The sequence below is a fragment of the Seriola lalandi genome, unplaced genomic scaffold (genome assembly GCF_002814215.2).
Source record: "Seriola lalandi dorsalis isolate HSWRI2012SDOR001 ecotype SW California unplaced genomic scaffold, Sedor1 jcf7180002054570, whole genome shotgun sequence".
In the NCBI taxonomy this organism is placed as follows: domain Eukaryota; kingdom Metazoa; phylum Chordata; class Actinopteri; order Carangiformes; family Carangidae; genus Seriola; species Seriola lalandi.
Genome location: NW_019525123.1, coordinates 878,979 through 893,003, shown reverse-complemented (window position 1 = coordinate 893,003; position 14,025 = coordinate 878,979). Strand labels below are relative to the sequence as shown.

At 40.1% G+C, this 14,025-nt stretch overlaps 1 protein-coding gene across 1 annotated transcript in view; it reads left to right on the top strand.

Moving 5' to 3' along the window:
• cpa6 (carboxypeptidase A6) overlaps positions 1-14,025 on the top strand; it is a 16,644-nt gene continuing 2,619 nt past the window's right edge. The window contains exons 1-8 of the mRNA XM_023416861.2: positions 1-407; positions 3,362-3,437; positions 8,733-8,857; positions 10,841-10,955; positions 11,558-11,659; positions 11,767-11,871; positions 13,092-13,202; positions 13,718-13,808. Of these exons, the coding sequence (XP_023272629.1) occupies positions 292-407; positions 3,362-3,437; positions 8,733-8,857; positions 10,841-10,955; positions 11,558-11,659; positions 11,767-11,871; positions 13,092-13,202; positions 13,718-13,808 (841 nt within the window). The 5' untranslated portion in view covers positions 1-291. The remainder of the gene's footprint in view (positions 408-3,361; positions 3,438-8,732; positions 8,858-10,840; positions 10,956-11,557; positions 11,660-11,766; positions 11,872-13,091; positions 13,203-13,717; positions 13,809-14,025) is intronic.

The following is a 14,025-nucleotide window of genomic DNA, read 5'->3' as shown; positions in this document are numbered from 1 at the left end:
AAAGGGCTGCTGCCTCCCCTGTGATTCCCTCCAGAGCTTCAGAGAGGTGGTAAATGCTTCCCTTGTGCCAGCTGACCGACTCTCGCACCTTTTGCACCTTCTGTGTCAGAGGAAGAAGCGAGACACGAGAGTGCAGCGCCACAAAGTGAGTGAGTTTGGCCAATCTGCTGATGGTGCGCTGGACGTTTGAGCTTCTCTCTCTCTCTCTCTCACTCTCTCTTTTGATAAGTTGGTGTGCATCCTGCAAAGTAGCACAATCGGTGTCTCCCGCCTTTGATCTGCTGGCCAAGGATGGCACTGGACCACTGGAGCTCATTTCGCGCCTCCGTTTTACTGCCTTGTGTGATAATCTGCAGTAACGTGCTATGTCCCGCCGGTGCCTATCTCTACAGCAACCGCTACGCAGGGTGAGTAAAGACTCCCATTCATTTCTGGGGCTCATGGGAGCCTGGGCGCACTAAACTGGGGGTTCTCGTTCATGTTAACACAGCAGAGACTGAAGTGTTGTCTGCAGAGATCTTCACATCAAGAGACGGGCTTTATCTTATGATGATAGTAAGAAGAGGGAAAGAACAAAGAAAGTCTTTTATGTTCACCATCTTCTTCATCGTTTTGGGACATATTTCGTGTTTGAGACATAATAATAACGTTTTAAGTTTACTCCATAATCTTTCCAGACTGTTTTTGTTTTGTGATGGCATGTGGATAAGACTATGTGCAGAGAGGCGTTCAGATTGCTCACGATAGGCACAGATGACAGTGGGGATGCTTGCAGCAACAGTAGCCTGTCAAACTGCTCAGAGTAATAATTTCAGAAATTGTAGTTGTAAGATGGCAGCAAACTAGCAGCTGTCTTTGTTCAGCCACGTGTTTCTATAATTACCAGAAACAACAAATTTGTGAGCATTTTCAACAAAGAAAGATGCAGTCTGTCTATATGTTTATGAGGCTGAATGTGGAGCAAACACCTCTCCACTTAGACCCTAATCTTCAATGGGACCATCTGGCTGGACACTTGGTATATAAAGTATTTATGGTCTGTTTTTCAAAAGAGCTTTTGATGTAATTTAGCAGAGGAAGAGGGGAGACTACCTCTGCTGGAAACCCCCTCCTCGGCTGTCTCAAACAACATATATTTTGGATGTACTCCAAAAATTGCGTATAGCTCACACCACCTCTTGTTTGACACAGAAAGTCCCAATATGCAGTGCTGCGAGTGGGGGCCCGTTTCACTCGGAAAACGGGAGAGAGCAGGGAACCTTTAATCTAAAAAGATATTTATTGTCATATCATTTCTTTAAAAGAGCATCTTGATATTATGGAGCACTGAGATTTGGAGTCTGAAAATGGAGAGAGGACGATTGTGCTGTAAAATATCAAAACACAATTGAGAGTCAACTTCTCGGTTTGGAGGCCAGATTGTCTTAAAAACAAATTGCTTCCATCCCAGAGAGAGAGAGTCCTTCTGTGGGAATCAACAGACTGACAACTTAGAGACAGCTTTAGTGTAGAAAAGCCCTGCAGCTGGTAGATGCAAAGCAAAAGGCCTCCGTCAGACCAGCTCCGCCACAAAAAAACACTTTGTCATGTTGTCATCTCTAAAAGATGGAGAAAAAAAAAAGAAATGGTACAATATGGATTACAGGGAAGCTTTGTGATGCCACGTTATTTTCTCACTGTGTTTGGCCCCTGCAGTAAGTTCTGCTTTCTTACACCGGTGAAGCTTGATTGAAAATCTGTGAACACACACTCCTCTGATGTTTCAGACGCAGAGAAAATATTGTACTACAAGTTTGTTTTTCAAGTTCGAAATCTGCCCGCATCCACGGTACTGACTTCACAGTACTTTGAATCATTTTAACCTCCAAAAAACTACTCGCGGCCTTGAGCGTTGCTGTTGCCATGGAAACGGAACAGTGTGCGTTGTGGTCGCTGAAAATGGGGTGGTCGCTCGCGTTTGGGTGCCCTGGTCCTTTTGTTCCCCAGACCTCAGAGTGGCCTACTGCCACCTTTGTTTAGAGAGGCCCAGCTTCCTGTGTGACACATTGTAAAAAAAAAAAAAGCACCGCTCTTTGAAAGGAGCAAAATGTGAGAGAGGAAGACACCATGGGAGAAAGAGAGAGAGAGAGAGAGACAGCAAAGCAGTCACAGACAGAACAGGGGGACAGACAGGTACCTAGGCGAACAAAGAGAGACTATAATTAAGAGGCTTTAATGAATTATTGGCAGCATGTTCGCTTTAAGGTCAACCCCAGAAACTGTGCCCTCCAGAGTAAAAGCAGCGCTATGTAAGATTCATGATGAGGATAAAGAGCGCCTTTGTTTTGTAGTAAGGCAATATAAAAGATGCGGTTTGCAAATTCAGTTTGAAACACTCTCAAGCTTCTTCTGTCTGCTTCCAGTTTTTCTTTGAATTATCTGACAGGATTCACATGAGAAGAACAACAACAACAAGAGGGATTTTTATATTGAATTACAACCAATTTTACCCCCCCCCCCAAAAGTAAATGCTTAACTTATTCTGCACTTGATTAAAATACATTCTTGATTCTTGATTCACAAAATTGAATTAGGTAATCAAAATCAGCAAAGAGGCGATCTGACCACAGATGTTTAAACATCTTAAATCTCATTTAGTCAATGAGTTCTGGCAGACAAAACAAAGCTAAGCATCAAATCTCCGTCTATGGTTTTATCTAACAATTATCCAAGACATTGCACAGTGTCTTGCCTTTCACATTGTAGCGTTATATTCATAAATGATTTACTCCTTCTGGCTAGACTTTGTTTCTACCTGATAAACACCACAAAAAAAACATTAGATAAGGCATTGGCAAACACATTAAAGTGATTGACAAGTCGTATATATATTAATTTTCCCACTTGAGAAAAAGGTTTGCTATATTAACAGGTGTTTTACACAATTTGCAGTACATATTTAATATTCGATTGATCTATTTGCAGAATGAAAATGCGAAACAGCTGCTGCTACTGTATCCACCAAAGAATAGTCCCAGGTGCTTTACCTGCAGAGCTGGAAACGATGAAATATAATCCTATAATGATGTCTCGCACAGATTGTTTGACTGGGGTTTGACCCTGTCATCTATAGGACTCTGAAAGAGGAACCACCCATTTCACCATCAAACATCTGCTATTATAAGTGTCACCTTCAATCAGCACAAAAAGGTGGTTGCATTACCTGTGACGCCGTGGCCCAGATGTTTTTTTTTTTTTTAAATGATGTGCACTTAGCAAAAATGCATCCAAGCCCTGTTACAGTGTATTTTAGTGGAGTAAAAAGCCCTTCAGGGTGCTTTGATCCCAGCTGTAACCTGACCCAGGTCTGTTGTTTTTGCAGCGATCAAGTCTTCAGAATAACTCCCAGTAATGACGAGGAGGTCCAAGTGCTCAAGAAAATTCTGGCACATATGAAGGTTTGCATTAATTTTTTTTCTTAAATTTCCCTCACACACACACACACACACACACACACACACACACTCTCTCTCTTTCCTATATGTATTCTGCCGTATGATGTACTGTATTTATGCGTGATCCAAGTCAGTAACATCTCATCACACAGTGGTTTGAATAACTTGACTTCAAAATCTATTTTGTATTGACTTGTTCTTTTGTGAAATGCCCTAATATCTGTTGTTATTCTACTCATACCAGCCCGTAGTTCCCCCGTGGTCTTTCTATGACACTTGAACAGCAGTCACAGACAGAGTGAGGCATGACAGTGGTGGTAATATGGAGGGGGGGGGGGTCGATGTGACAGAGGGCTGGGGACAGAGATAGGCAAAACAGAGCGACGATGAGCAGCCGAGCGTGGTCATCTGTCACAGTCGGGACGTATTCCCTGTCTGCGAGACTGAGATACTGTTGATAGGATGCTCTGTATTCATTTCAGTGAGAAACCCTGAGAGAAAAATTTAGGAAAATACAGAAGATTTTTTTCTTACTGAATGCTTGGATATCTTAAAGTTAAGAAACTATATGAACATGTGTTTTCAAAGATACTGAAATTAGGAGGAAACCCAGGAGGACTCATAGGCCTTGTCTCTCTTCCCAAACTCATTTGGGAGTAATTACCCATCAGCCTTCAGAGAATGTATGACCTTCCTTTGCACATTGTTATAGTTTGCAAAGATTGTTTCTAAAGCTTAAGAAGCATGATGCAATTCTAAGGCTGCCCTCAACTGAACAAAGAGCCAAAGAACCTCTTTGAATAATTGATTGAACAGCGGATTAAAAAAAAAACAAAAAAAAAACAGCTCTTCCTGTACTGTCATCTGTCTGCAGCTGAACGGTGCATTTAGAGCAATTGTGCTTTTGACAGATCAAAGCATATTTGGGAATATTAGTGTGATACTGGTGATAATTTTCCAGCAATAATTAATGAATAGTGGATCAAAGACGACAAAAAAAATAGAGAAGAGAAGAGGAAAGAAAATGTATGTAAATCAATAAAGTCTAATATTTGGAAGACAGTCTGACTTTAGAATTTTTTTTTCTTTTTTGAGATATATTTGAATAACAGAAATGATTCGGTGATTAACTTCAGTGCTAGAACATAATGTGTTAATCCTCAATGGAATAATTAATATATTTTGACACTGACCAGATCTCCAAGCTTGAATACTCCCAGCAGCAGGTAAATTACAGCCCCATATATCAAAAATTCAGAACTGCCCTTTTAATTCTCATAGTTTGGGAGAGTAGGTGTAATTCATTCATTTTCATCATAATAAAATAGCAGGCAATGAGGGGCTGTAGCTACTGCTTGGAGTTTGGGGATTTCAGGAAGCTCACGGGTTCGCATTAAAAGCAGTTACAATACACACATATTTGAGATTCTGGTATTTTTTACACTTCAGATTTCAAATTTTATTTATGGCAGTGTGGAGAAGGCTTTGAAATGAGGTCTTCAGATCTTATGATGAAATAAAACAACTTATATCAGAAAATAAAATTTTAACACAAGGTCCACTTGCTAGCTTTGTCAGAGCTTTCAACTGCATGTCACAATTTTACTTTATGGGTCGGAAAATTCCTCATAATTTCTTAGGAGGAAGTTTTTAATGTAGTGTTAACTATAGGAAAACAAAACTTGCACATAATGTAATTGCAACAGCTAATTGAATAAATAAAATATGAGAACTCTAAACAAGTAACTAAAACATTTTATAAAAGTTTGTTTGGAGTGAATGTGTAAAATCATGGCCAATGCCCCGGGGCGGTGTGGTCAGTTTCAGCTTGGAACAGCATATATGAAAGGCATCTGTCCAGGTTCAGGTCAAATGGTCCAGGACCAACACGTCTCTGAGCAGGGAAAAGGAGGACAGAAGAGGACAAAAGAGACCTCAGTAAATGTTTATGACTTGCGGTGAGGGAAACCGGGCGAGAGCCAGGCTGCCGGTCAGGATCTGGCCTGAGTTTCATGTATGGAAGGACAGCGGACACGATGCTCCGAGGCCCAACCAAGGCAGTGGCAGCGACTGTTTGGACAGCTGTGGACATGTGTATTCAGTAGCTTAGCCACACTGCCATGCTTCCAGTGCCAGAGTCGAAGTTTTTCAGCCTCAGCCAAGGCAAGAGGTCAAATAATAAATAACTACTGTACACTAAATGCAAAAGAATCAAGAATCAGATCCATCGTCAACAAAATAACACATTTCTTCATGTAAAAAAAATGTTTTGGCTGCACTCAATGGCCGATTGACTTAACGTTTAACCTGCTCCTGTGAAATATTTTCCCAGTGCCTTGAAAAATCCTTTTGCATTTTCTAGAAGAGCTTCAGATAAACTGATGCAATCTAAATGGTAAATAGCATGGTGAGCTGTAAAAGCCACCATGATTGAACAGAGTCCCATCTACATAAATGACCTGCACGAACAGATACATGTTTACAGTGAACCTGTCAGTCCTGGACACACTGTGTGACAGCCCGGAGATGAACCCTCACTAAAGCTATCTACCGTCAAGATAAGGTTTTTCTACAAAAAGGTAATAATCACTTTTGTGCGCTGTTTCCACTTCAGCTTCCGGAGAACATGTTTATGATTTTGCCTAAAATGGGACACATGGGATGTTGCTTGTTAATTCCAGCAACTTGTAATGATTATAAATGATTTCCTAAAGCCCGGGGTGATTTCATCAGATCGTTTTGTTTTATCTGACAATTACACCAAAATCTAAATATGCTCAGTTTATTATTACATACGGCAAAGGAAAGCTCGTCGCAACTGAGCAGCTGGAATTTGTTTGTTTGAAAAATTACTTAAACAATTAATGGATTATGAAATTAGCTGCTACTTGACAAAAACAGCTTATTGTTTCAACGCCTGAACTGACATAAATAGAAATCTCTAATGGTCCAACGTTGTTTGATGGGGCAGTGACACAGAATCAGTGACTGTCTCTGTCTCTTAGCTCATACTGTTGAAGTATTGTGTTAAATGCTCCAAGGATTAAATCTGGGAAACAGATGTGCTAATATCTTAGCGAAAGCACCATGGCTGCTGTCATTGCGGCATATGAATTATTCCGTTATTACTGTACTATGGAGAGGTTTCAGCATTTGTCTATAGATGACATCACCGTCGCAGGCTGTCTCCTCTGAGCAGGAGGACATTTATATTTAGACTGAGCTATACAGGATTTTAAGAATAAACATTGAATTTGTAGTGGGTGAATTTACTCTGTACTCTTCGCACTTGACCCATGACCCATGTTTCCACAAAGTCCTTTACAGCATTGTTAAAGGAGTAGCTTTGTTAGCTTTGGACTAAGCCACACTAGCTGCTTCCTATTGTTTCCAGTATTTTGGTAAATTAAGCCAACTGGCTGCTAGCTGTAGCGTCATATTTCATATTCTTCTGTAACTATTCACTAAGAGAGTGAATTAGGAAATTTCCCAAAATGTTGGAAGTGTTCCTTTTTAAAGGTTTTTTTTTTTTTATATTAGAACAAACAAAATCAAGCCGTGAAACGTGTCAAACAGCTGGCATGATTCAGAAAACATACAGCGGTTAGACCTACGATACACATTCAATAACTGTTTACTTTGCCCAACTTGATTTCTTTTTACTCAACATATAAACACTCAGCTACAGCTTCACCACATCTGCCTCGAGGAATAAGCCAGCTCATTTTATAGAACTATAACTTTTCCTTTCTAGTGCTGCCCACGCCTGTATTACAAAACCAAAACCAAAACAACACAAATTCAATAGCTACCCTGCATACACTGACACACTCACACAAGAAAAAGAAAAATTACATTGTCAAGGGATTAAAGATTTATAAAGCAGACAAAGACTGTATATATAAATACAGCTATAAAATTTTAAATTGAGGGTATTGTTTTTGAGGAGTCGTATTATCTAATCAGAGATGTTTTAGTGCTTTTAAGGCATATGTGTTTTGGATTTGTTTGGCTAACAGAGGAGCATTGCTGAAGCCTTTGGGGTACTTAACCATTTGGAAATGCCATAAAAGTGCAGCGATAGAGAGCGGTTTATACTCAAGGGCACCAAACATTCCAGCTGAGGGCTCTCCACTCCTTGGAGCTCTACAGGACGTTAAATGAAATCTGGTATGCATTCTGTAAACCATTAAACCAATTGACACATTAACAAGCATGTGTGCCAGCCTGCGTGTCTCTGCCCCCATGCTGGAAATGAAGGCCAGCTGAGGACGTTCACACATCCCTGCAAACACAGACGTGTGTGAACGTCCTGAATGTACAGTATTCTCTATCTTTTCTCTTCTGTGTGTCGTTTTGTAGATCAGTGCTTTTCCAGTTTACTCAAAAATACTCTTTTTGTCTTTCTCTTAGTTTCTCTTCCTCTGTTGTTTTATCACAGTTGCCACATGGTGTCTGTGTTTATTTGGTTGGCCAGCACGATCGGCCAATGGGCTGTCCATTTCAGCTAAAGCTAACAGACCGGACTATCACGGCCTGATAACAAGTGCTGAAAGACAGGATTTTTGTTGCTAATATGAGGTCAAACAGCGGAGAGTGAAGCGGCCGTTCGCTGCTGGTTAATGGGACACGGCAGAGTGTGTTTTGTCCCATTAACGCTGTGGAGTCATCAGGATTCCCCTGATTTACTTCATCACTTGAGGGTAGAGACCAGAGGAAGGTTAAACTGTCAAGGTCTGACTAAAACAATTTGGTCATCATCAACATATGTCTGATGCTGTTTTAAACACCCAGCAGATGAGATAATAAGGTCTTTCTTTTGGGCTTTAGTTTAGTTTAGTTTAGTGTTATCAAATGACACACATCTAAAGTACAAATATCAATGAGGAGAGAATTTTCTGTTGCAGACTCCACTGTGTTTTTTGATGATTTTTGAGTTTCAGTGTTTTCTGTCTATTAAATACATTCATTTAATTTACTGGATCAGCCAAAAATAGACATTAATTTCTGGTTCTTTTGCAGTTTCTCAATTGATTTTCTGGGATGTTTAACTATGTCATAATATACAGTGTAGTATGTGCTTTACATTTTTTCTTTTTAACTTTATTTTTTTTAATGTTGTTGTAGATGGATCATGTCACCAGTTTTTTTCTTACATTTTGAAGTAAAATATATTTATATATTATGATGTAAAAATACATACACATTACATATATCATGACAGAGGATACACATCCACATCTCCCACTCATATCTCACCGTAACTTATGATCTAATGTCTTTGTTGTGTCCCTGTAGGTGGACTTTTGGCAGCCCAACAGTGTTTCTCTCATCTGTCACAATGCCACCGTGGATGTCCACGTGAAACGCAACAACACGCGAGACCTACGTGCACGCTTAAAGCAGGAAGATATTGATTATCGGTAAGACTGGAAAGACCAGGAGCCATAGGTGCAGAGACATACTGCAGTGCACGTGCATGTTCGTTAGTGTACCCTCACATATTGGGTGATTTTGTTGGCAAAGCAAAGCCTTTACACCCAGCGATACATCTGCTGGGCATTGCAATTACCCAGCTTTCCCCTATCCTGAATATACGGTTTGCACATGCAGAGTCGGCCACAGTTAGCATGCAAAAGACCTCACACTTCCTCAAAGCTGGGACACACATAAACACACACATACACACAGCACATCAGAGCCTGTCTCCCAGTCTGCTCCAAAGAGCAACCCTTTCATCTCTCTACCCCATCCTTCATCAAAATTAACGTTGAAATGATGGAGTTTTATCAAAGCAGCCGCAGCTGAAGCTAGACTTCCATTGTCATCTCTGTCCTGAGGGAGGAATTGCAGATCTGAGGATGAGTTTTTTTTTTTTTTTTTTTTTTTTCTACTCTCTGTTGATTGACTTAGGATTTTTCAAAAAATGGTTTACACTGCAGGGGACACAGTCTTTGGAAGGTGGTTGAGGTTTTGAGGGTGAATTTTTGAGAACATCTCATTTTTTTATCCGACTTTTTAAAACGTTATACAAGTAGTTATGGATAAAAACTTACATGTAGCTTATGAAGAAGTATATTTTAGGAGAATATGGCTGCCCACATAGCTGCTGTGAAAAAAGATCACATCATCTGTTTTAGGTTGGCGTGGGATGTGAAGAGGCATAGGGTCTGATCAGACAGGAAACAAGTCTTTAGACAGATAATGATGGTGATAATTATGGTTTTCGGCTCATTTGCAACACATTTTATTTGCTGGTAGGCAGCAGTGGCATAAATGGTATCGCTTGTCCTATCAGAGAGAGTGAGTGCTGATGTGGAAATCTGGTTTAACACTGGAATAGAAGAGGATGAGTGAGAACAGCTGTTTAATTGACATTAGATATGTGTCAACAGTAGATCCAGGACCCCTGCGCCACCACTTCATACTCAACACTCAGTAGATATATTACATTCAGTTAGAATAAACTGACATTAGGGACCCACTGTTACAAAATATTGAATTTGAATATCTGTATTATTTTGATTTTATACTCTTGCATGTCACTTGTGTTGGCAAATGTCAAACTGTGACAGCAAGGACATTTTGCTTACAAACACACAACATAGAAAAACCATCAAAGGGTTTGTAAGTTGCAACTACAGGCTTTATTAAGGGCAATGAATTCATTCATCAATACTTTGTTGATGAGCAATAAGTAATCCATTAGAACAGTCACAACATTCAGGCTTTCAGGTTGTGAAACATCTTATAAACCCCCTTTGTGATCTGGCACGTTTCACCGAAAGCTTTTGGCATTTTTATCCTCCCCTATCATAACATTGTCTTCCTCTTTAACACCTAACGCAGGGTGTTTTGCTTTGGTATTACTTTTTTTTTTTTTTTTTACATTTTGTGAACTAATTGGACAGTCATGAATAGATAAATAAAATACATATTTGCTGGATTATTGCAGTGGAACAATGTAAGCGTACAGCCCTGCACTAACATTTGTAAAATAAGTGCAGGATGACTTCTTATGAAGTCAGACTCTGTAGTATTTGCTTACTCACTTCCATATAAGCTTTAGTAAGTCGTGAATATTGGTGTATTGTATATAAACATGGTGTATTGCTTTGTAATAATCCATTGAGATAAATTACAAAGCTAAAAAACAGACTATGCTATGCTAGAGGAGGATATATAACCTGACCCACACTATTTTTCATGATCTGGCAACCCAAAAGATTTTAATAACTGATCTATAAAGCCTTTTTAAAAGATTTATTGACCAATAGTTATGACATTTGTCACAAGAATCTCTGTATTAAGAACAGGTGCAAACATATGTACAAAAGAAGACATTTTTATTTTTATTTTTTAAAGTAAGTAATCCACGTAAGTGTCCCGACTCTCCCCATCCACAGGGTGTTTATCTCCAATCTGCAGAAGGAAATTGAAAAGCAGACAGGATATCGCTCCTCTCGCAAGCGGAGGTCAGAGTCTCAGTATGACTACGAGGTTTACCACTCTCTGGAAGAGGTAGATGCAAAACCCACCATCTTACCTTACCTATCCCTCTCTTTCCTCTGCTGTTTAATCTAATGCACGCACAGAGCAAACACAACGACCTCCCTAAGGTGCTCTCAAACTCCCAATTACCCCATTCCACAGGTCGCTCTCCCACAACCTCGTGCTCTCACACACAGACACTCGCTCTACGTCAGACACTTCACGGCTTCAGAGTGTTTACTTTCCCAGGTCGATCATGCTCCCGGTTCATGAATCTGTCAGGCCCTACGAAGCAGCAGGAATTCCACACACAGATCCCGAGAGCCTACATTAAATCTTTAGTGCTCTGAGCTTTGATCCTCTCCTCCACCGTAAAACGCACACACTTACACACATAATGTCTCGGTGTGACCGTGCAGACGCATCATGAAGGCAAAGACAGAACCTCGCACGAATGCTCACACATGACGCACAGGAGCATATACATAAACATTACACATCACACTCATAAAAACAGTAGCATCTTAGAAAGTTTTTAACTCTATCAAGCTTTGAAATATTATATTTATTCCTGAAAAAAACCTTATTAACAATTCATGGATTCACATTCTAAATTATTTTCTGCCCTGAAGATCCAGAGCTGGATGTTTGAGATGAACAGAACCAACCCAGACCTGGTTGAAATGTTCTCCATTGGGAAATCATACGAGGGAAGACCGTTGTATGTGCTTCAGGTAGGAGCGAAGGCATGAGACACACACTTAAAAACAAAAACAAAAAAAACAAAACACAGCTTCATACACATGCTGCTCTAAATCTGACAGCTCTTGTCTCCTGTCAGCTAGGAAAGACAAGTCGTCCCCAGAAGAAAGCCGTGTGGATCGACTGCGGGGTTCATGCTCGAGAGTGGATCGGACCTGCCTTCTGCCAGTGGTTTGTCAAAGAGGTAGTCTTGTTTTTCCTAGCCTACAAATTTGAAAATTAAATCATTGTTTGAAGTTACGGTATCAGTTTGCACCATTGCATGTTTCTACAGTGTCTCTACAGCAACGCCTACCTTCCTGAACTTAAGCCTGAATGATGGCCTGCAGCGAGCAGCCTGTGATGTTTGGTCTCTTCGGTCTTCGAGAAAACATGAACATCTGTTCGCTTGTCATGCGTAGTTATGCAAATACTTAAGAATACCCATTATCGTTCAGATGTTGAACATGGACCAAACATTTACACGAATTCCATCACAGCCTTAAAGTCTTAGTTAGTACCCTCTGAAGTGTGGACGGTACACGACCAGAGTCAAACATTAACTGCAAGAACCTTTAATTGCTCGTTTTGTACTTAAATGCCAGATGAGTGGGATTTGTAACACAGTGACTGCCAGGAAATTCTGGTAATTAAAGGAAACTATATGAATATCAATTTAAAGCACTGAGTCGTGGCCTGTTTTGAGGAATTCTTGCATTATGAACCTCAACTATACGAAAAAATAAACAAAAAAGGGTAATAAGGTAATGATTTGTTGTGCTCTAGAATCATTCTGTTTGCATACACTTCCCTGAATGATGGATTACTTCTATCTTATTGTAGAGAGACAGAAATCAAAGTACATTACTAATTAACCTTTGGTCATTATATGGACTTACATGTTCAGAAGGCAATTCTTCAAACAAGGATAAAAGAAGAGAGTAGGACCTGAGTGAAGGAAGGAGGGAAAAGCAGCAGGAAATCAAAAACAGATTTACATAAAAGTAAATAAGGGGGGAAAAAACAAGGGAAAACATTTGACTTGGGAACAGTCAAAGATGCCCTAACCCAAACACATGCCCCTAAATGCGAGTTCACTGTGATGTAGTAACTTGGGTTGGCCACCGGAGGTCAGAGTGCTATCTTTGTTCACATTAACCTTGGCCTGAGTCTGATTAATGAGCAGGTATTAAGCTGCATTAGATCAGTGCCTAGATCTCCTCTCTCCAGCCCTCACTCCTACTAGTGTTAAGCCACTAGAGTGGTGCATTCATTGAACTGAGATAATGAACATGCATAAGCTTATAAAATCTAAAAAAACAATGTGTGCATACTAATGACATATAATTGTATTGTTAGACCTCAGTCTAGATCTGTGTGGTCTAGTATATCGTGTAATCATACTGATTTATATTATAATTACAGGCCATCAGCTCATACCAGTATGACTCAGTGATGAGACGACTGCTCAACCAGCTCAACTTCTACATCATGCCTGTCTTCAATGTGGATGGATATCACTTCAGCTGGACCACGGTACATTAGGGACTTTCTACTTATGCAATACAGACTGAACCTCACCGTTGATCACTTTCATTTTCAAACAGCATTTATCAGAATTTTTTTTTGAGCTAGTTTGATTTTGTTTTTTTTTTGACATTTTACTACATTATTCTGATACTTTGCAGAATGCAGGGCTCAGAGAAATCCCTTTATTTCATTCAGTATTCAGATAAAAACTGGTAACCCATTGCTCCTACAAGATATGAATGCATACTGTAATTGAAAAAACCCAATAGCAGAGAGATAATGCATTCTTTGTCCTTATGCAGCGCTTATCTCTGTATGAGTATCTATGTATACTTCAGTGAAAGTAATGCCTGTGAAAACTGCCTCTCACTGTCTCCATATCTGTCTGTTAGTAACAGACCCACTGGGGCTCAGTGAGTGACAGACGGATTATTTCGGAGCTGGCAGAGAACTGTATTTGTTGGATGTGTCTGACAGTAAGTGGACATACAGTGACAGTGTCTTTTTTATTTTCCCTGTAGGATCGGTTCTGGAGGAAAACACGGTCCAAAAATCACAAGTTTCACTGCCGAGGTGTGGACGCTAACAGAAACTGGAAAGTGAAATGGTGTGGTGAGTTTGCACGCACACACACACACACTCACACACACACACACACACACACACACACACACACAAACCCTGCAGCTTGGCAAGGCTGCTTGTAGTCTGTTGCTGATGTAGTCTTTCCTGTCTATTAATGGGTGTAAGCTGTGGATAAAATATTTGTGTGGTGACAAAAGTCTATGTTTGATGTCATTTAGTGTCTGTTGGGTGGTTGGTGGGGGGT